General features: G+C 42.8%; 1 protein-coding gene across 4 annotated transcripts in view; it reads right to left on the minus strand.

Moving 5' to 3' along the window:
- LOC115073684 (signal transducer and activator of transcription 5B) overlaps window positions 1-22,722 on the minus strand; it is a 226,170-nt gene that overhangs the window by 70,901 nt on the left and 132,547 nt on the right. For all 4 annotated transcript variants that reach the window (XM_029572300.1, XM_029572301.1, XM_029572298.1 and 1 more), the window contains 2 exons: window positions 2,284-2,424; window positions 570-726 (listed from right to left, as the gene is read on the minus strand). In XM_029572300.1, the coding sequence (XP_029428160.1) occupies window positions 570-726; window positions 2,284-2,411 (285 nt within the window). In that variant the 5' untranslated portion in view covers window positions 2,412-2,424. The remainder of the gene's footprint in view (window positions 1-569; window positions 727-2,283; window positions 2,425-22,722) is intronic.

The raw sequence follows: 22,722 nt of genomic DNA on the forward strand, positions 1-22,722 counted from the left end.
GAGACAATTTCACACGTACAGGCACATAAAATAAAAAAAGGCATCCAGGGATGGCCGAGGCTCAAGCTGCTTTGTACTTGCTGTCCTGCCAGGGGCCTAGGGAGCATAGTGCAGGCAATATGCCAGGGAAGGCGACCTCTGCCAGCTGAAGAAGCGGCACAGAGGGCAGGCCATCCCATCATCCTGGGCAGCAAGGACACAGGTTGACTGATGAAAGGACAGAGGGTGATAATGAAGAGAAAAAATGTGAAATTAAAAAAATAAATGAAATGTGTTATGGTTCCTTTTGCTGCTTTTGTGAAAGAACTATAGTGCATGGTATTTAACAATAAATAAAACCACAACCCAGAAATCTGCATTTCCAGATCACCTTTAACATGATCCAGATTTCATCCTTTTGATACTGCTCACAAAATAACTTGAAACAGATTATTTTCTTCCAAGATTAAAAAGAGGACTTGGTACAACGTCTAAATTTTTGCATGCATGAAGCTCCACTTTCAAAAGTACATAACAGCTGAACTTGTTGAGCCAAACAATTTCAACTGTCTGGCTAATTAAATACCAACCTTTAACTGAGTGGCATAATGCCCAAGTTTTATCTTCAGTAAAAATCCATCTTCTCCAACCTGATGCTCAGCTTTCTTCTGCAGTTCCTGTATTAAGCCTTCAAGTAGCTGCGTTGCTTTAATATTATCTTGTGGGTTTTCCAGATCTATCGCATCCCTTAAAGAAGAGGGAAAAAAAAACAAAAATAAAATCTTTAACATGGACATAACATACTGTCGTGTTACCAAAACTTTTTTTTTTTTTTCAAGTAATTTCAGTTGTGAGAATGAACAAATGGAACGATTAGATTTTTAATTCCATTCTGTCTAAATGCAGCCATCTTCAGTGAAGTAGCCTGGCTGCCGTGTTAGTAGCCATGGAGGAGCAGCTGGGCTAAGAACCAGGGAAGCCAGGGTCCAAATCCCACTGCTGCTCCTTGTGACATTGGGCGAGTCACTTCACCCTCCATTGCCTCACGTACAAGCTTAGAGGGTAACTTTCAAACAAATCCATGCAGCCCCATAGACGTGTGCGTGTATGGCCACATAGAAATCTATTACAATACTTCACAACCTGTGCGTATCAGGTACGCGCAGATTATAAAACATGCATGTGTCTACTCCCTAACGTATGTGCATAGGGTTCCTTAGGTGCGAATACCTGCAATGCATTGAAAGCCATGGACTTTTCTTACCTATTTCAAAAACATATATGAGTATGTTTTTCACGTGAAAAAAAAACCTGTAACTTGCTTGCGTAAAACCCTGTTTTACGGAGTGGAAGTCGCTATATTTTAAAACGTGCGCACAGAACCGGAACCAGCAGTTTGTTGAAAGCTCCACCAGTTCACCCAGCTCTTCTCCAGGTCGCCGAGGCCCTCCTAGCTCGTCGCTCAGAACTACTCCCGAGTCCACCCACACCTCCCACCCAACCAACAGTAAAAATACACGAGTCCGGCCGGTATCAATTGCGCGAATAAGTTGATAGGATGTACGCGCCCAAATCTCTTATAAAAACGGCAGCTTGCAAGCGTAACTCTTGGTCCCAATTCCAGAAGCCAAGAGACCGCCCCTCTTTTTGGGCTCATAAATGTGTAGGCAAGACCAAAACTACATGCGTGTCTGATGTTTATAAAGTAGCATGCATGTGAGCACAAGCTACGGAAGAGCACGTGTTCATTTTATGGGTGTAGATGTATTCAAAATTCACCCCTTAGATTGTGAGCCCTCTGGGGACAGGGAAATACCCACAAGTGCCTGAATGCAATCTGGGTTGAAGTGACAAAGTGGACTAGAAATAAAAACCTGTTGTAATCTGTAGCTTTCCCCTCACTTCGTCACCGCTAGTAATCGCCTGGGGTTTATCCCAGGCTTTCTTGAATTCTTTTTTTGTCTCCGCCACCTACACTGGGAGTCTGTTTCTTGCATCCATCACCCTTTTCCATAAAGAAATATTTTCTGATGTCGCGCCTCTCCCCAGAGCCTCTACCGTGGCCTAAGCCCCCAAGCTGCAGCCCACACCCAGCCCGCACAGCTCATTTTCCCCAGCCTGCCCTGCTCTTCCTTGGCCCGGCCGGATCTGGCCCATGGAGGAAGTTGGGGTTTTTTTTGTTTTTTTTATTTGGACTGAGGAACTGCCACAGAGAATAAAACAAATGAATCAAATAAAGAGGAACCATTCAGAAAACAAACAAAAAAAAGGACACTACTGGTGAGTCACGCCCATTAAACATACCAGGACTGTCCCTCGATCCACTGCGACAAGTAATGCCGGACTTCTATGGGGAAGTGCTGGTCATACAGGGCCTGCATCTGCCGTAGAGCATCGCCCTGCAGCTGCTGGGCCTGGATCCACACCGCCATGGCTGGTCAGAGACTGCAGAAGATGACAAGGAAATGGGATTATCTCCTAAAGAAGAAATGTTACCTTAGACAGACAGAAAAAAAACAAACAAAAAACAGAAGGAAATAAAAAGAAAACATCTGTTTGCTCTCCAGATGCCATTTTGTAGTCTTCTATCCAAAATAAAATATTCAGTACAAATGTAATTATTCTGAACTACAAGCATACAGTTAAGTTACAAGATACCATGCACCATATCTGGGATGGTACAGACTCGCCTTCTGAACTATAAAAAAAATTCAGATTTAATTTTTCTGTATTAAGTAGGAGCTGCTTTAACACCCTGGTGAGTTATACTGTTCCTCCCATCATGGTATCAGCTGCCAGGATGAACCCTATGTCAGTTGCTATCATGTAAACATTTAGTAAGTAGCAGTTTTGATTTTATACACCGGAGACCAAGAAATGCTGCGTGCCCATCTCCAAACATGATGGACGGAAAATATTATTTTAAAGTGTAAGGACCTGTGATGTATTCAGCTTAAAATACATTTTGTATTACAATGTAGGTCTCGCTTATGGGGCAGGGAGTGGCCCTAGCTTGAGCGGTTAAAGTATTGGGCTGGGAACCAGGAGACCTAATTTCAAGTCCTGCATCTGCCACGGACATTCACCAAAGGCTCTGGACTCAGTCACCATCTCACACTCCCTCCCAAGTGCTTGGGTACATCGTGAGCTACATGAGGGAAGGGATCCATCCTCACTGCCTACAAATCTCGTGTGCTTCATGCATAAATGCACAAAATGAAGCAATGAAAATGCAAAATCCTTAGTATCAAGCATGTCTGTGTCATGCAGGTGCCAGCCAACCCATTCTCCCCCCCACTCGTAGCCCTGTAGCCTGCTCTGCACTTAGCTAAAAAGCCTGCTATTAACTCTGTGCCTATGTCTGGGGGTTGGGGAAGGGACAGCAGAATGATATTCCTGAGAAGTCCAAATCATTACACAGTAAAAACACGCTGTAAACCAATTTCACATACTTAAACTAGGAGCACAGATGGGTGCTGAGCACTATTTCGGGCCGACTGTACTTTTTCAAGGGCACTTGAGTTTTGCCACTTTTCTGCGAGCGTTTAACTCGATACATTATCAGAGCACGCAGCAAGGCAGTAGCAGCAAGACGGCCTTTTCTCTCCTGCCTTGGCCTCACAGGTTTTTTGAGGGAGTTCTGGTTATTTCTGATTTTCAAATCTTTGATGTGGTAAGATGTATCTTTACCCTGTGAATCCACCACTTTGGTTTCTTGGCGTTCCCTGCCTCAAGGATTTTGGGGGTGAGCTCTGTGTCTCGCTCAGTATTTGTCTATAGAGATGCTGATGCTTCCCCGTCACATCTGCCTTCACCTGACCAGCAGGCAAGGCATCACTACAATGATCACTGAAGACAGCACATGGGAAGCAGCACTCTGATGTCACAGAGGTGCACCCTGGGATACGACCTGGCACCAAGAAAGAAAAGGTGTCAAGATGACGCTGAGTACATCGATGATCGCCAGGCTTAGAAACACTTTATTTTATTTTTTATTTATTTATTTTTAACAAAACACTCAGCAGGGGGAGGAAAGAAACCCTGCCATCTGCAGCTTCTACTAAAAGTAAGGGATGTGAATTTTACAAATCAGTGCAGGTGGTACTGCCCCTTTAAAAATGTTGATTCCACTAGTTGTAGTCCAGATTGTTCTGTGAAATGCAGGACCTCCAAACAACAGGACACAACAGTTCATATTTTGACTTTACTGCATAATCAAAAAATAAAAATCTGCAAACAAAAATAAATAGAAGACTTTTTTTTTTTTTTGAAGAGGGGGGGGGGGGGGGGGAAGAGATGGAGGAGGGAGAACCCAATGGTTTCCTTCTGCTCCTTTGGGCTTCCAGCTCAACCAGAACCAGGCTTTGGAGAGGCCTGGGGCACTAGGAGCCCTAACTCACCACCATCTGAGAGGAAACTTTTTTTTTTTTAAACTCCTCAGCCACCTGAGCCCTAGCAATGCAGCGACAGTTCTCAGCCCAGAGCTACAGACCCCGGGAGGAGGCTCCCTCCATAGCACACAGAGGGGCCCATGCAATCATGTTCGCAGAAAGCGGGCGCTGACTTTTCAAGGCGGCGCCATACGATATGTAAATTAGGGGGTCGCGCTAGGAAGGAGGCGCTAGGGTCGCTTGCGTGACCTTAGCGCCTCCTTGCTAACGCGACCCCGCCGTGGCTGCCAGTTATGAAGACCGACACCGGTAAACTCGGCCTCAGTTTTCATAACCTGCCTGTCTGCCATATCGGTTATAAAAACGGACGCCGAGTTTACTTTATTTATTTATTTATTTCAGAGCTTTTATATACCGAGGTTTAGCACTGAGCCTTCACCCCGGTTTACAATAGAACAACTACAATTTCTTTTACTTTAAAAAAAGAAGTACAGAAAAGCAGTTTTTTCTGCTTTTCTGTACTTTTTACCCGCGCTCAGCTAAGCGTTAATAGCTGAGCGACAAATGTGCATCTGAGATGCACATTTATCTTTTTGCGTGCAGAGTGAATGAGTAATAGGCTCATTCACATGCATTTGCATGTGATGAGCACTCTCTCATTCACTCCACTTCGGACGCGCGTTAAATAGGCGCTAATCCCCCTATTGTATTAGGGGGTGGATTAGCAACTATTTATCCCGCATCCGACTGCGGGTTATATAGTGCGCTCGGCATCGGCCCCACAGTCCAGCCACTGGGGATGTGCATTTGTTTTATCCGTTTCCTATACAAGCAAGTAATATGAAACTTATGAAACATATGAAACGAATGCTCATCTAATTGACATGTAATGGGAAACGTATGAAACAAATTAAACGAATGAAACGAATGCACATCCCTACCAGACACTAATTGTCACTACTGTGCGATGGCAGCCAGTTCCACCTCTGCCCAGAACAGCCCTTGATACTACCTCTGCGGCATTCCCAAGCTGCAGCCGACCCCAGGGAAAATATCTTTTGCAAAGAAGCAGCTTTGCATCAATACTCCCAAAAAAGCATCCAGCCAAGATTGGGGGGGAAGATCCAACACCAATATAAGCCCAATAGTACAAACAATCTATATACAAAGATCACTTGCACATGAAACCAAGCCAGAATTTTTTTGAATTGGTTATCTTCAGTTTTTACATTCGGCACCATTAGCTTATTACCAGGAAGTACATATGTGAGTATCTCTGCTAAGTAGCAGTGCTAGCGAGATTCTCAAAATATAAAATGTGCCCATTTCTGGGCTCTTTTACTGCATCACTGTCTCTTACTCTCAGGTCTCCTCACCTTTTTTTTTTTTTTTTGCTCCTTTATATTACAGTTCGTATATTACTTTTAGACACTAGGTGAAAAAGGTGTCAGACTTATCATGGCCATGCCTTACCTCCTGACCGTGCTTGGTTTGTGCTTTTTATGAGTGTGACACATACAGAAGGCTTGAATAAGGATAAAGCAATGCTAGGTTTCAACTTTCATTTTTTCCCTGTGGTCATGCTGCACAGATTTCATCGCATTTGTTTATTGCTCCATCTTGCCGAAACTGCTGAGCCGGCTTTGGGGTTTTTTTTTTCTGCCTCTGTATGGGTCGGTCCTTGCCTCATGGCGCTGACTAACCCTGACCGTGCCCTCGTAAACTAGTTTCTCCCAAGCCGCAGTGCTGGCTGCTCACCTAAACGGAGTTTCTGAAGCCGATCCTGGAGTATCCTCTGAGCCAGTCAGGTTTTTATTTTTTTGTTTGTTTGTTTTAGGATATCCACAATGAATATGCCTGGGTTTTTGTATTTACTGGGTATTCAACATACACAAACATATTTCATGACCATTCATTATAGCATCCTGAAAATCAGATCCATTTAGGCAAAGCTCCAGGACTGGGCTGGGAAACGCTGCTGCAAACAGTAGATTACACTGAGGCAATTATATAGCTCCACACCACAAGTTTTGTTTAGTTTATTAATAATATACTGCCTTTCAGCCAAAATCAAAGACAGGCCCAGCTAGTCCTGGTTTCACTCCCCCGTCTCCCCCGCTGCATTTATGCACTTGTAGTTTTGCTTTGCTCTGAAAGATTGGAACCATGAGCTAAAGCCAGGACAGGCTCCATCTGGATCTATGTGGATCTGAATCTATGTGGTCACTTGATATTACAAGATCAAATGCCAGGATAGTCAAAACAGAAACTCAGCATGCAGGGGTGCAGAAGAGCCATGTACAGGGAACAGAAAGATGTTTAATGGACATCCTGCAAGGGTCTGCAATCCCGCAGACAAGAGACATCAGAACAGAGAGCATGCAAGGGGTTCAATAACTTTTCTCTCCTATGGCCCCTTCCCTGTACCTCAATTATGCTTCTGCACCTTTTATATATTTTTTTGCAACTTTTCTCAAATTGCTCTTCTGCTATTCAGTGACCTCTCTGCCTCTTCACCTTCCCCAAACATCCAATGCTTTCAAAAACAAAAACTGCATACCGCAAAAAAATTAAAAAAAAAAAAGGGTTGAATTAACCCAAGTTTGAAATATATGAGCTGTGGCTCCAATTGTCAGGACTTCGAACCGGGCTACTGCTCAAACACGGCTAATTCTGTTCACTCTTTATCCAGATTACCCAGCTGACTTCAAACATATTTCAGAAGCATCTGGCAGCATAGCGATGACCTTCACAATAAATAAATGCATGAATAAATACTACCACCAACAAAAAAAACAAACATTCTTGCTGAGTCTTGCCCACTGGTGATTTTTCTACATCAGCTATAAAGTCATGTGAGAGGACTGGGACTGCATCGTCTACACATTCACTGAACAGTAGACAAAACAAGTTTATCTATGCCCTGTGCACGGAGGACATCTCAACAACATTTAAAAGTTGATGTAACAAGATGCAAGTTAAATTAAAAAAAAAAATATGTATATATATATATATATATATATATATATATACTTAGGGGGCAATTTTCAAAAGAATTTATACACTTAACATTGCGTTATACACGTGTAAATGCACTTTACCCATGTAAGAAGGCTTTTGAAAATTGCTACAATATGCGCCATTGAATTGTCCATAGGATTTAGTCATGTAAGTGAACTTTAAGCGTGTAAATGGGCTTTTGAAAATTGCTACATTTACACATGCAACACCTTTTAAAATTACCTCTTTAGTGCATGCAGGACATGATTTACGCCCAACCATACTGTATTGCTCTGAAAACGTAATCTGTTCACAAATCCCATGTACAAGACCAACACCCCCCACCAGTACCACAAACTAACAGAGGCCTCAGAAACTTTATTGCATCTCTGAACCAGGAGTTAAGCCTGCGCGCCTCTCTGCACTGGTGAGTAATAACTAATGCCTTGATTAACGTGAGATTTGCATGGAGGTGCATTAATTTCCATGCACAGTTCTACTAATGTTTGTGTACTAAGCACACTGATAAATCTGGAAGAAAGATGCGCAGACAAAAAACCCATGTACATTGCTTCACTGGACATATAAAAATCTTTTTTTTTTCATGCTTTTCATTGGACCTCTAACCCTTTGTGCTGGAGAAAATGTGGTCACAGAAGGTCTTGACCCCACATTTAAGCTTTCTGGTTTGGATGGGGTTTTTTTTGCTGAAATTTACAAGGTGGTGGTGCTTTGAATTCCCCTGCCCCCAAGCTAGCTTAGCAGGGATACTGGGGTCAGCTTCAAATGTTGGGCAAACTGAAAAAAAATTAAATTTCTCTAATATTATTAGTGGCTACATTTTTGACAGGCAAACACTGGAAGCAGACACCTTGGATTAGTGGATGGTGAACACGGATTTTAATTGCTCGCAATGAAAGGCCAACGCGCTCTCTTGAGGGAACCTAGAGGCTATATGAATCTATTTGGGAAAGATTTTGGTCTCATTCGGCATTACATGAATGAACAATATTATATTTCCTCTTTTTCCTTTATGTCATTTATATCAATTAGAGGATAGTCAAAATGCACAAAATTATGTAGTTTTACCCGTGATACTTACGGAAGTGAAGCCTTCCACTACTGAATTATTGTGGCTGTTATCCGCGTGAATGTCAGTAGTGCTGTTTGTCCATTGCAAAAAGAAAAAGGGTGCACTAGGGCCAAGGTAACCTCCTTATCCTCAATGTGATATCGCATTGCATGCACGTCACTACTCGGCCATTGGGGCCTGCCACCAGACAGTCTTGTCAGGCTGAGCCACCTTCTGGTTTTACAGCCCCTACTCCTAAATTGCATCTCCGGGAGACCCTGCCTTTCCTAGAGAAACTGCAACCACAAGGCCACGGGTGCAATGGGGCAAAAGCAGGACTGACTCAAGTCTGTTGGGCTTGGCCAGAGTCAAGTGGCAACTCGACTCGCCCTGTCTTACTGGCTGCCAACCCAACATCGAATGGTTCAACATCTACCTCTTGCTGTCCACTACAACGCCCAAGTCCTCTCCCCCTTGTTGGTGGCAGAAGGCACAGAGCAGAGCCGTTCCTCAGACTGCACTCTGCACACTCTCTCTTGCAGCTTCAGCACATTGCCTTGCCTTCATCCAACACTGGTTCACACATTTCAATAGATGGCACAAAGCGCTATTTAGGCACACTGCATCCACTGCAAGGTTTATAAACCTGCATGGCTTGGCGTCACAGCTGAGGGCACTTTGCTTATTGGGTTGGTCTAGATTAACTCATTTTCAAACTGGGATGACCTCTAAGCTTGCATAAAAGGTCAACCACCATTGCATAGTCTAATGCAAGGTCGTGCAATTAGGTTCAGCAAATCCTGGTACTCTCATCACAAATACTTATGTACCCAATTCAAGTGATTTTAAAGCCATGCGGGAGGTTTTCGTTAACATTGCTGGAGACTCAGCTACATTCAGATGAAATCCTGGGTTCTGAACACACAGGAGACAAACTAAAATGCAGAAGGCACAGGCAGAAAATGTTGGGAGACTGCAGTAAAATGTTTGGGGAGGGTTGGGAGTAGGGACATACACTAACTGCTTTCTTGGATACTGCTGAAGTTTTTCTGCTAAGTCCAACGCACTTCCAGGCCCATGAATAGTAGTGGATGAGAGGAGCAGCTGCCCAGGGTATAAAGCCCTGTGGGAGCAGAAATATGACTGAAATGCAAGCACGAGCAGCAGCAGCGGCTGAAAAGCCAGGAAGAGTTCCTTTCAGTAACTCCCCACACCGGCACAGTCTGGAACATGAATGGAACTGGCAGTCTGATCTGATCTGGTGAGCCCCTTGCACAGGTGTCTCAGCCAGCATCACAGCTGGCAGCCTCAGCAGAGAGGCCAACGACCGAATGAGCATGGGTATGAAAACCCCAATCCCTCCCCCCACCATGCTTCCAGACCAGGATGCAGCAACACCAGCATTTCATCCCATCAAATTTTTATTTGCACGGTGAGAGAAAAGAATAACTACCAAAAATATCTTAGTGGCTGGACCTTCAGCGGCTAATAAAGATCACTCTGTCTTTGTGGACAATTGGTTTTAAAAATGTTGATGCAAAGCCAAGCAGCAACTAAGGGCTTCAGGTACACACCTATCTAAGAAAAAAGGAGAATCAAATGCATGAACACAATACTGCGCCAAAAAAAAAAAAAGCCCTCTGTAAGGTCCAAAGGAGACAAAACTTAGAAAGTGACATACATGTTCTTAATTGGGCTTCCCTAACATGAGACCGAGAGCTCACAAAATGGAAACAGGGAAAGAAGCTGGGCCGAGACAACTTGCAAATATCCAGAACCTGCAGCCAGAGTTCCCTCTAATTTTTGGAAGGCTACGTGCACAAAGTTTTCTTTTAGGCAACTTTTTAAAAGTAGAGTTCAAATTTGTGCACTACAAGCCAATATAATGTAAATAACATCGGGATTTCTCGTGCATGCTGTGGTTTTTGCCATATGCACGGAGGTTCACGACCTGTGCGCAGCCGCACACATGCAGAGCTTAGAGGGAACAATGCCTGCTAGCCTGGTGTGGTTTAAAGCTGGGCTAAGCTGATCCACCCTATTCAGCGTGTGGGGCCCTGCAGTGGGAACAACAGAGGAAAGGTTTCAAAATGTTTAATCCCCTCTCCTGAATGGACTGTTAATTTTGTCTGCGCAAAAAAAGCCTCCTGCAGAGAAATACAACAGCTACTTGCAGACGGTTTCTGACTGCTGCCTGGTTACTTGGACATACCTACCCGAATCCTCAATGAAGGGTACCATGGCAACCCGTGGGAGGGGGGGGGGGGGGAAGAGGAGACAGCACCACATGGTTTAGGGGCCAGTGCTAGGAAGGGAATGAGGCTGATGGACAAGTTCTTTACCAGCTTGGCAAATGAGATCAGTATGCAAATATCCCGGGGGGTGGACGGCTTGCATGCAGTGATGGTGTAACACGGGAAAACCGGCCACATTAACCAGTAGTGAAGAAATGAAACCACAGTCAAGCGGCTCAACCTCCTCAGAATGAACGGGGTTGGTGGAGGGAGGCGAGGGAATAAATGGTAGGGTTTGGCTTTGCTGCTCGTGCTTAGCATTGAGGCGTGCGCGAGGACAGCTGAGGGCACCCCCCCCCCCCCTCCACACACACACACACACACACACACACACTTACAGCCATGAAAAAAATATTTAAATAGTACCAGACGTCGTGCTTTTTAAGTAGTGAGCCCTTGCTTTGGGCCGTGCCCTGCCACAATCATTGCGAGCACTAGATGATCTGGAAGATTTCCAAAAGCAATTACAGACTCTGTTGTTCCAAGAGGCATTTTGTTCTTACTTAAGACTCAGGATTGCTGGGTATACTTTGCTCTTAATTTCTGGGTAAATAATGTTTGCATATTTATTTTATTTGTGCTGTCTATATTACTGTTTTTATGTCTTGCTGTAATCAGCTTAGCAGGGCCGGTTTGTTATAAGCGGAAAATAAGTATTATAAACAAATAAATAAATACTTTCTCCCCTCATTTTTGCATTCCTAAGCACTACTGTGCTATATATTCTAATATACCATACAAAAATAGCAGGCACACAGTCTGAATGTAACCAAATAGATAATATCACTGTAGACATTTTTTTTCCAGTTTAACCAATGTACAGAGGGCATCCGGATGACAAAGCCTACTCCATGTGTTCTCAGCAACTTGTGTTGTATGAATCAAAAAGACTCTTGCTCTCCCCCCTAAATTACAGGCTCTAGAACGTTTTTTGGTTGCTTTTTGGGCATGTGGCTTAATCTTCCTGCTTTGATAATGGTCATTACATAATCATGCACAGATTCTCAACCTCAGCCAGAAGACCAAGGGACATTCCTCAGCTCCTGACTTTCAGTTTGCACTTGGGATCTTAGCCAAAATGAGGTGGGAATGGACTCTCTTGTTCTGTTTCCCCAGCCCTTTCTCTACTTTTAAACAGGCCTCCCTTGGCATTCACCATTAACTGAGTTTTTCCCCTCCTATTTTTACATCACCCTTCCAAATCCGCAACCGTCCTTGGTCAGAGGCCACGCAAACCACAGCTCCCTCCAGAACCCTCACAGCATCACCAACCCTGACCACCCTGGGGAACTCAAGCCTGGACCATGATGTGAACACCCTGTTCACTGCATGGCAAGACTGCCTCTAGCCATCGGAGGCAAGAGCTCGGGAATCCACAGCAATCTGAAGGAGGTCATGGTGGGAGTTTCTGATTTTGAAGGCCTTCCACTGGATTAGCATCCTAAAACAGTTTCTCACTCAAAGCCTCCTTCTACCCCACCCCACAAATAAAAAGGTTATTCAAATGTCTTTTCTCAACCTGTATTTCTTTCCCCTCTATAGTCACAATTTATTGTGGAGCTAGATTAAGTGAATCTCAGCATGTTTCTGAATACACTGGGGTTCTTCGAGATTCACAGGAAATGTAGTCCGGAAGGCAATTTGCGTCATTAGGAATATGACCTTCTGGACTACATTTCCCATGCTGCTTTAATTTAAAAAAAAAAACAAAAACAATACTATCCTTTTAAACACCCCCAAACCAAGAACTCCTAAAAGAAAGCAACTGAAATCACTGGTTTTATCTATGCGCATCCCTTCCCCATCCCCTCCTGAAAACGAGTACCCTGGGCCAAAATTAGCCTCTGGCCAGCATCTTGTGCCACACCCAGCTTTAAACCTATTACAGCAATTTTTCCATTATTATTTGTGTTAAAATTTTTCCTTTTCCACATGCCACCTGATTTTAAATAAAAGGAAAAGGCTGCAATGCACTTTGAAAATCATAAGATTGCTGGTAGAGAGCCTCAAGTTGTCATAAGTATGAACTGCTAAGATGACTTAGAAACTGTACGTAGAATCTTGGCAGATGAAGAAAGAATGAACATATGTGAGCATACAGTGGGCCACAAACTGGAACTGTAATGTATAGCCTCTCCCTTCCCTCCCCTGTAGAGAATTAAAAGACTAGATCCTCTCTACAGCCGACTCCTGTGCCATCACCGCTGTCCTGTGATCGGAGGTTGCTTAACGTCTGCTGTTGGGTAAATGCTGCAGCCTTCTTGGGGCAGGGCATGAATGTAAACAAACCTTCGGGCTTCAACCAGTCAATGGGAAAACATCTTCAGTAAATAAATGCACTGCTTTGGCAGGCAATGAGCTTTGCAACAGACAAATCGGCTTTAGCCCACTCGCACAGCTGACTTAGCTCTCCATGGCACTTCTAAGAATACAACCACTTTCCTCTCCCCAAAAAGAAACACACAATAATTAATCACTTTATCAAGAGCTGCACTCAAATCCAAGGAAGCCACAAACAGCAGGTACGTCTAAGTCTAATAATATTTTATAGCCTTTGTTAAAACTTCTTCGAGCCGGTCTTCCCCCCTGCACAACTCTTGCCAAACCCTGGGCGTGGCCATGCCTGCCAGTAAACCACATCTGGAATCTACACAGGATTTTAGTAGATAACAGCAGATAAAAGACCAATTGGCCCATGCAGTCTGCCCCCGAAGTCTTCCTCTCCGGCCTTCTACACACCTTCAAACTAATGCGTTAAAGTGTGCCCAGCCTAGCACAAAGGTTTACACGAGGCTGGACGTGCTAGACTAGCACCCGATACAATAAGGAGATTAGTGCGTCCAAAACACGCGCCCAAACAAACGCCTAGCCGATAGCACTCATCACATATACATTCCAGAGAGATGAGGCCATTAGCTATTACCCCTCCCCCCCGAGGCAGAAAATCTCTGGGGACCTAATGCACACTTTTTAACACGGCAAAATTAACTCCAGCCCCGGAGATGGTGATAAGTCAATCTGTGAGCCATGGGCTCATTACAAATCAAAAAATACTGTCCTCTGTGGTTCCTCCTCCTCAGTATCGTTGCAATACTTAAATCTACTGCTTGCGGTGTTTAAGAATAAAGGTTCGTTTGGAAAAAAAAAAAGAATTCTGGATGCACAATATACACGCTCCAGGCCCTTGCTATTGTGCATGTCTACTGGGAGAAATCGACCTGAAGCAGGATAAAACGAAAGCTTGTATTGAGTGCCCGTTGCATTTGTGGATGCACAGCCAGGCCTCTTGGGTGCCCGATGCATTTGAGCGCTAGAGACGCGTAATTCTTCCCTAGTGCGTCCTTTTTAATGCAGCAGCTCATTAAAATATTGTATCGGGTGCCCAGGCGACGTGGATGTGTGCACATTAGGAAAACGGGCACTCAATACGAGCCCCCATTTTTTTTTTCTTTATTACTTTTTCAATATTTTTACAAAGTAAACAACTTTGCACATGAAATACATTAGCTTCGATGGATCATAATATAATTTCATACAAGAAATATGTTATAATAAAATTAGCAACATTTCATATCCTATCTAAGCACATGTCTTTCTGCTAAAACATCATAGAGGTAATACTTGCAAGAGATTTATTATGAACGTTATTAAGGGAATAAAAGAGAACATATTATTTAATTAGTACGTTTTGGTTATATGAGAGTCTAGCATATATTCTAAATACCTCTATTCACATTTTCAATATTCAGAGCCTGGTTCTTGTATTCAAGAAATCTTTCAACTGAGACATTTCAAAGAAAATATATGTTGTCCCCTGAAGTTTTAGTACACATTTACAAGGATATTTTATTATCATTGTTGCACCTAATGCAGTAGCTTCAGGCTTCAATGATAGAAAAGCCTTGCGACGAATCTGAGTATCTCTGGCAAGATCAGGAAAAATCCTGACCTTGCCACCCATAAAAACATTATCCATGTTTTTAAAGTAAGCTTTCATCACTAAATTCTTATCCTGTTCGGATTGAAACGTTATTAATAATGTAATCTGTGCAATTATTTCCACTTGAGATTCTTCTAAAAACCGTGTAAGGTTTTGAAAGTCTATGTGGTTCCCCGTTATATTCTCATTATTAGAGCTTTGCTTATAAGATAATTGAACTAATCTTTTTACCACAGGTAAAGTGTCTGGTGGAATTTTTAAATTTTCCACCAGATATTTCCTAAAAGTAATAAGCAATTGCTCTTCTTTTATTTTTGGAAAATTGAGCACCCAAATATTTAAATATTTAATAGAATTTTCCAAATATTCCATTTTCCTAGATGTTGCAATTTATCTCGGGAAAAAGTTGAAGATAGTTCTTTCAACCCCTTTACTTCGTCTCCCATAGATTGAATTTGTGCACATTATTTTATGAGAATTTTTGTATCTCAAGATCATCAAAAAATCTAACTTCTTGGAGACATTATTAAGAATTAAGGTTTGCTCCTGAATGCTAACTGCCAGTTTTCTGATTAAATCCATAAGGGACTCCAATGACACAGCTGACGGTTCTTTAATCCCAGTCAATATCACATCCTCTACTACTCCAGACTCTTGTTTTTGTTCTTTCATACCTATATCAAATAGGTTTTCTCCCATAAGAGCTCCTGCTCCCTGGAGAACCTTAATACAATAGTCTGGTGTAGAGGTCCTAACTATTTCCAACGCTTCTGCTGAGTTTCCAGCTGGCTGGTGTACTATGGTGGAATTACCTCCATTTCCACCAGCAACTAAGGAGAGTTTTGGAAGGGAAGTTGTAAGTAGCTGGCGAGGTTCAGGGGGGCTTAATGATATTTCTCCCGGTGATAACGGTACCCCTCCACCAATGGGCATAGCATCCCCATGTTTAACTGCAGGTACTGCAAATTCAGGAATGAGGTGCTGTTGAAGTAAGGGAAAGGGAATAGATTCAGCTGGAAATACCCTTACCTTAGCTTTTCTTTTATGAGGCATATTTATATAGGAAATCAAATTATTTAACAAAGCCTCTATTTCCGAATAAGCTCCCTTATACCAACCAAATTTCAGACTCAAACAAATCTCTTAATGGGGAAGTTCAGAATATTCCAAAACATACATTGTGAGAATAATGAAATTTTCTATCCTACAAATCTGTCCAAATCCGGACTAAGCCGGACAAAGCCGCGCGCCCCTTAGGTGCACGCGGCTTTGGCAGCAGGCCAGCAGCAGCGGGGCACCGCTGAAGGGCTGGTCTTATGCGCGCTTCAAGCTCCTCCCACTGGCGTCCAAATTCGTAGGGGTAATAAATTATTCAGGCAAAAACTCACACTGCTTAGGATAATGTCCCTCTCAGTTACCGGATGAGACTTCAGTGAAGAAAAGTTCCAAACCGCCCCACGAGCCCCTGTTTTAATGCACATCTCATTGCATCAGCCTGTTTGACCACCTAGCCTTGCATTTTACTCAACTTCTCATCCCTGTTCCAACTACTGCCCTCTACATCTGCCCAAAAGTGTGTTTAACTCCCATTGCAGTGCTGGTCTCCATCACTTCCACTGGTAAACTGTTCCAAGCATCTTCATCTTCCTCTTTGGTTCTTGCAACTCCCAAAACTTAATCTAACACCCCAGCCCCCTTCTTCCATGTCTTACCACTGTGACAAACCTCACAGCCTTTCACTGAATTTACAACAGTTTGCCACTGGGGGGGGGAAAGAGGGGGCTGAAGATTGTACTGGGGACCAGACAGGTAGCGAGCTCACCATTAAAAGAAATCTCCTGGGAGACATAGTCTCAAGTGCTCCCATTGACAGCTCATATTTGAGAAAAGCCTCTTGGAGGTGCAGTTTGAGTTAAGAACCCAATTATAAATGATTATTCACCGAAAGTCTATTGGGGAGCCCTTCTGCTAAAGTGAAAGCTAAACTGCTCCGGAGAGTGACTCAGAGGAGGAAAGAAGCCTAAGCTATCAGGCTCTGGAAAGGGTTATTTTATGTAATAAATCTGAGTTACACTGAATACAAAAAAGTTGTTCTAAGCAGATTACAAAGTAATAACATAAAGCCATCGAGATATGAAACTATGATGATTATACAGACTGCACAAATATCTAATTCCACAAGTTGGATCTTAATAGAATAATAACCTAATATGCATGCACCAATGCAGTTCAAATTGTTAGGACCTTCATTTTTATGGCAATACCATCACAATTGCTTCATGCAGCAACACACTTGTTGCGACTTATGTTATACCGAAGCTGCCTATCCATCAATGCCTACTCGGATCGGGTTTCGAAGGTCAAGCCTTCTTCCGCAGCGTCTGACATCACACAGTGTGGAAAGACTGAATAAATGAAAGTTTTGTGAATTTTTTGATCTGGACATTGGGATTCAGACGATAAGAAATCGGTTTTTCAATCATAAATTTTTTTTTTATATACAATCAAAAAATATTCATAAAAATAAGTTATAAATAAATTGGGACCAATGATTATATATTTTGGGGTTTGGCAACGAGTGTGTTGCTGAATGAAGCACTGCGATGGTATTGCCCTAAAAATGAAAGTCCTAACAATCTGAACTACATTGGTGCACATGTTGGACTATTATTCTATTAAGAACTAACTTGTGGTATTGGTTATTTATGGGGTTTTAAACTTGGTTTTCCACATTGGACGTTTGTTATTCAAATTATACAGACAGACCATTATAAATAGATCAGACAGTAAACAATATGTTTCGCAGTAATTTAATACTGAGACAGCATCTCTACAAATAAGCCAAAACTTAACAGGAATGAATGCTTGCATAAATACAAGTTTTTACTTTCTTCCTGAATGCTAACCAAGAAGTCGATGCAATAAGGTGCACGATAAAAATGAGCAATGTGTGCACAGCCATATCCCCTGTGCCCCGATGCAGTATGCAAATAATACTGAAATCAAAATTGTGGGGAAAAAAAAAACAGGCCTGCAGAGGAAGCTTTTGTAGTGCTCTGGAGTTTATTCCATTGGGCATCCAAACTCTGTGTTTGTAAGAAAAGTGTGCCTATTTTTGGTTATACTGCCAAAGGTATACTGATTTTTAATTTGAACAATTATTTAGAAATTCATAGGTGCACCCCTAGGTGCAGAGTATACTCAGGGCACCCGGGAGACAAAGCGTCTTTTGTGCTCAGAAGTCCAGACTGGTGCTGGGCTTCTGGTGCTCTACATTGCTGTATTACAGGACTTTTCTCTAGTAAGTTATTTCAGAAGTACTTGTGATTGCTTATAATATATTTGTTCTTTCAGCTGTGTTCTTTGCTTGATAACTTTTTTTTGTTTGTTGGGCTCGTAAACATTTATTTTCATTTGGTTTGTGCAACTTGCACTTTATTTTGTGGTTGTTGGGTTTATTACTTGTGTTCTAGCTTTGTTTGAGTACACGAGTCAGCAATAGAGATAGTTTTCTCAAAGCCATGCTGCATCATAGCAAGTAACTGCACGATTTCCTGCTATGAAGTTACCATGAAGTTAGCATGGGGCACATTTAAAACTAATTGGAGAAAGTTCTTTTTTTACTCAACACACAATTAAACTCTGGAATTTGTTGCCAGAGGATGTGGTTAGTGCAGTTAGTATAGCTGTTTAAAAAGGACTGGATAAGTTCTTGGAGGAGAAGTCCATTACCTGCTATTAAGTTCACTTAGAGAATAGCCACTGCCATTAGCAATGGTTACATGGAATAGACTTAGTTTTTGGGTACTTGCCAGGTTCTTTTGGCCTGGATTGGCCACTGTTGGAAACAGGATGCTGGGCTTGATGGACCCTTGGTCTGACCCAGTATGGCATTTTCTTATGTTCTTATTAAACGCCCAAACATCCTCACGGCTCTGCTATTGACAAGTCCACAAAACAAAAAAAGTGACATGCAGGAGAATTCCAACTCCCCCACCATCACACAAAATTCTATTGCACACAGATGCTAAGCAAACAAGTTAAAGGTAAATGTAATTTCAGGACTGCTATGCATTCAAGGTACCGGGCCCTGTGTACAAAAAGGGAGTAATAATCTACTGTATCTAACCAGGGCCGGTGCTAGCTGTTTTTACTGCCCTGTGCAAAAATTTACTCTGCTGCCCACCCCCCCTCCTCCCCCGATTCATTCAGTGTCTGCCCCGGGCCCAAGAATTAAAACCCAGCTCCATCCTGCAATCTATATTTTCAAAAACTGTCATGCACCCCAGCCCCCCCCCCCCCCCCGCAGAACCCATGGATAGGGAAGGGTATTAGCTACCCTAGGCAAACCTTACAGCTTTGCACACACACACCCCCACACCCTTTACAGTCACACAGACAGTAAAATGATGCATTTATTATACATTTTACATGAAAACATTCAAAAGTACAATCTGCTGAGGCAAAAATAACACAACATGCATATTAAATTTACATGCACTCCTGTGGTGCCAACAAGAAAATTCTGGAAAAAAAAAAAAAAAGACACTTGGAACGCCTATGGAATTAGACTTTTTAGAATGTGTAATGGGTGTGAGCTTGGCCCTCAGAAAGCCTTGAACAAACAGAATTACCATTACAATATAGTAAACCTCCCACACCAAAACAACCTTTAACAATCTTATCTATGAAACGGCAACAATGCACATATTATACCAGACCCTAGATCACCAATAAAACTCTTATTAGGGAACCAGGCTGCTATAGATCCCTTCACAGAAATTACATGCCAACAAAATACCTCATCTCGATCATATATGCAGAACACAGCCAGATCCTCACCAAATACAGAATAAAGGGATCAGAAAGTATTAAACAGAAACGTGCTGAGAAGAACTGAACTGGAACCCACAACAAGCCAGCCTCTACATGCAGAGCAACAACAAAAAAATAGAAACATTACCATTCTTCATAAAAACATTAAATAATAAAATCAAGAAATATAAAACAATCAATAGTAAAATCATATTCATAAAAAGAATAAATATTTCAAACAGTTAATGAATAGAACATACAAAATTTCCCAAACACCAATAAAATATTTCAAAACATCTGATGAATAAAAAATCCAATAATTAATTTTTTGGGGGGAGGAATAGAACATTTTTTAAATATTTCAAAAGAGCAGAATTATCAAATTACACACAATAATTAAAATGAATAAGGATTAAAAAAAAATCTGCTCTCCATACCTGTGATCTTCTGATTTCCAGTCACCCTGACATTGGGACGCCCACATTTTATCTCCTCTCTCATACACACGCACATCATCACATTCATTCTCTCACCCTCTCCCTCACAGATACATTGTGTGTGTATGCACCTGTTAGAGCCTATATGTGACACATGGGCTCTCACAGGCATACGAACAAACACAGGCTCTCACACAGACACATTCACAGGCACACAGACTCACACAGACATACACAAACACACAGGCTCTTAGACTCACACATGCTTTCAGTAACTCACTCACATTCACACATGGCCTCCTGTTATCTTAGGGCCGTGGCAGAATGAGCTCCACATGGCCCCGCAAGCATTCCTGATTGATGGAGGGGGGGGGGGGGGAAGAGTGCAGCAGGGTGCATGTGCATATGCAAACAGCACATGGCCTCTCTGCTGGCCGCTTGAGCGCCAGCAGCCTTTCTCCTTTGGCCGCCAGCAGTCCCGCGACCTCTCCTGCTGCTGCCGGTTCGCCGCCTCCTCTGGGTGGGCCGCCCCGTGAAAATGCACACCCGGTCGCGCCGGGCCTGCATCTAACTCGGCTGCTGTGATGGGGATATTGGCTTCCCAGATACAGAGCTGAGTATGCAGCACAATTACACACCAGTCGGGGTTACACATGGGACAGTTCTCTATTGATAGCAAAAGTAATGTTTACAAAGTGAAGCAGACAGCTCCTCTTTGCTCAGCCTGATAACATACCATGCTTCACCCCTCAGCAAAGCCTGAAGGGTTACGTGACACCCATGCATGCTCCATGACCCCCTCCACAGGTATGAGAGTTTAATGTTACCTCAAGGATGAATTTTGGGGACCCAAGGGGGGGGGGGGGGTGTTAAGACAGGAGGGCATGCAACGTTCACAGAGTTCACCCTCACAGGAAGGATAACACAACAACGATTTTCTTAAATAAACAGGACATCTGGGCTCTCCACCCCACCCCCTAAACTCTTCAATAAACCACACTCTAGAGGGCACTCCAGGCTCCACCAGACCACCATAGCTATTAAGGTAATGGAGAGGCAAGGGAAGGAGGACAGGACTGGGGTGGAGGCAAGGAGGCAGGGTCACCTTTTAAAAACTCTTATTCCTTATTTGTTTTACTACTTTGGGCATCTCAAGAAGCAGATGTGGGGATAGAACAGGAGTTCTCAATAGCGCCCCCCCCCCTCGCCCCCCAAGGGTTTTGCCTCTGTGAGGAGGGGAAGCATTATGCGAACCCTTCGGGCCTTTTAAGCACTAGGACATGTGAAAGGGGAACATTAGCTACACTTCCTGAGGTGTAACTCATTTTCCATAAAATAACTTGGCTTGTGAATTTTGATGCAAGCTGCGCTATTTTATTAGCATATTGAGTTGATTTGCATTCATTTACATGCAAATCAGTTCATTTTAATACCTGTGTTGTGCCGGGTTTTTTTTTTTTTTAGGGGGACGATAACATGCAGTATTTAAAATTTCCATGCGTTATCTGGGCATTAAGGTGTTTACCGCGCAATGAAGCCTTAAGGTTGCTTAGTAAATCGTCCTCTAAGGAGGCTACAATGCTCAGCACCCAGCAACGCTCACCAGCAACATACAAGGAGCCAAAAAAAACAACAAACAAAAAAAAACCCAAAAACACTTTCACCAAGACAAGCCAAGCAGGCAAACTGAAACCAAACTGGCAAAGATCAGGCCATGATTTAAAGCCAGACCAATTCGTCTTTCTCCACCAGCAGTCATATTGCTGAAATCTACTTCACTTAAATTTTTTGTTCCTTTGTGTCTCTCTGTCAAGTAAACTTCTGTGCAGAAGCCTTATGTAAAGGCGAATTAAAAGCCAACCAAACAGGCTGTAAGTGATACCTTATAACTGGGTTAATATATTTGCGACTAGCTTCCCAGAGCTAGTCTCCTGTCACAAGGTCAATGCAGAATGAGCTAGGAGGATGATCTGTGTACATGCATGTGTGCATACATGTACATGCCTTTGCATTGTTGTTGACTATGCTTGATATGAATGAATAAGCATGTCAAGTTTCCAATGCAGACAAATCAAGTACATAACGCCACAGGAGCACTAAAATCTACTAGAAATCTATACATAATTGTAAATTAATCACTGAAAAGACCTTCCAATTAAACTTTGCTGCTGCAGGCTTTACTTTTGGCAGATGGTGTACATGGAAAGCTCTTAAAATATTACTGTTTCCTTTCTTGCACCAAAAGAACTACGGACTGAACATCAACTTAGTTTAGGTTACAGTGTCCTTTGTCTATGACACATGCGCATCAACACACAGGAATGTGCAAGAAGCCAAGTGAGGAGAGAATGCAATTTCAGCCAGACCTTTAATCAGGACACACAAAAACAAACATGTGGCTAAGTCACAGTCCCCTTCTTTATTGGCAGGATAAAGATCTTCTAAGGCTTTTTCCACCCTAGAGAGCTCTTCATACAGCATCAGGAGGGCATGCGGCCAGCGCAATCACGCGACTGATTGACATGACCGCGCCTACCTCTTACTGTGCCTATGGGGTACTAACTGCCTGGCTTTCCTGCTCAGGAAAGCCACCCTTCCCGCCTCCATAAATTCACCCCTTTTCGTTTCAGGAGTAGTTCCATAACCAGCACACTCACAGCCTGAAAAAAACCAGAGTCCCTCCCAGCAAGAAGCCTGGGAAGCCTGAAGAGATCTCATGGCATAACACTAAGTGGGAGAGAGAAAAGAAGAACTCATGGTTCTCTATTCTAAACTTTGCCATTACTTTTCACCA

The sequence above is a fragment of the Rhinatrema bivittatum genome, chromosome 12 (assembly GCF_901001135.1).
Source record: "Rhinatrema bivittatum chromosome 12, aRhiBiv1.1, whole genome shotgun sequence".
In the NCBI taxonomy this organism is placed as follows: Eukaryota; Metazoa; Chordata; class Amphibia; order Gymnophiona; family Rhinatrematidae; genus Rhinatrema; species Rhinatrema bivittatum.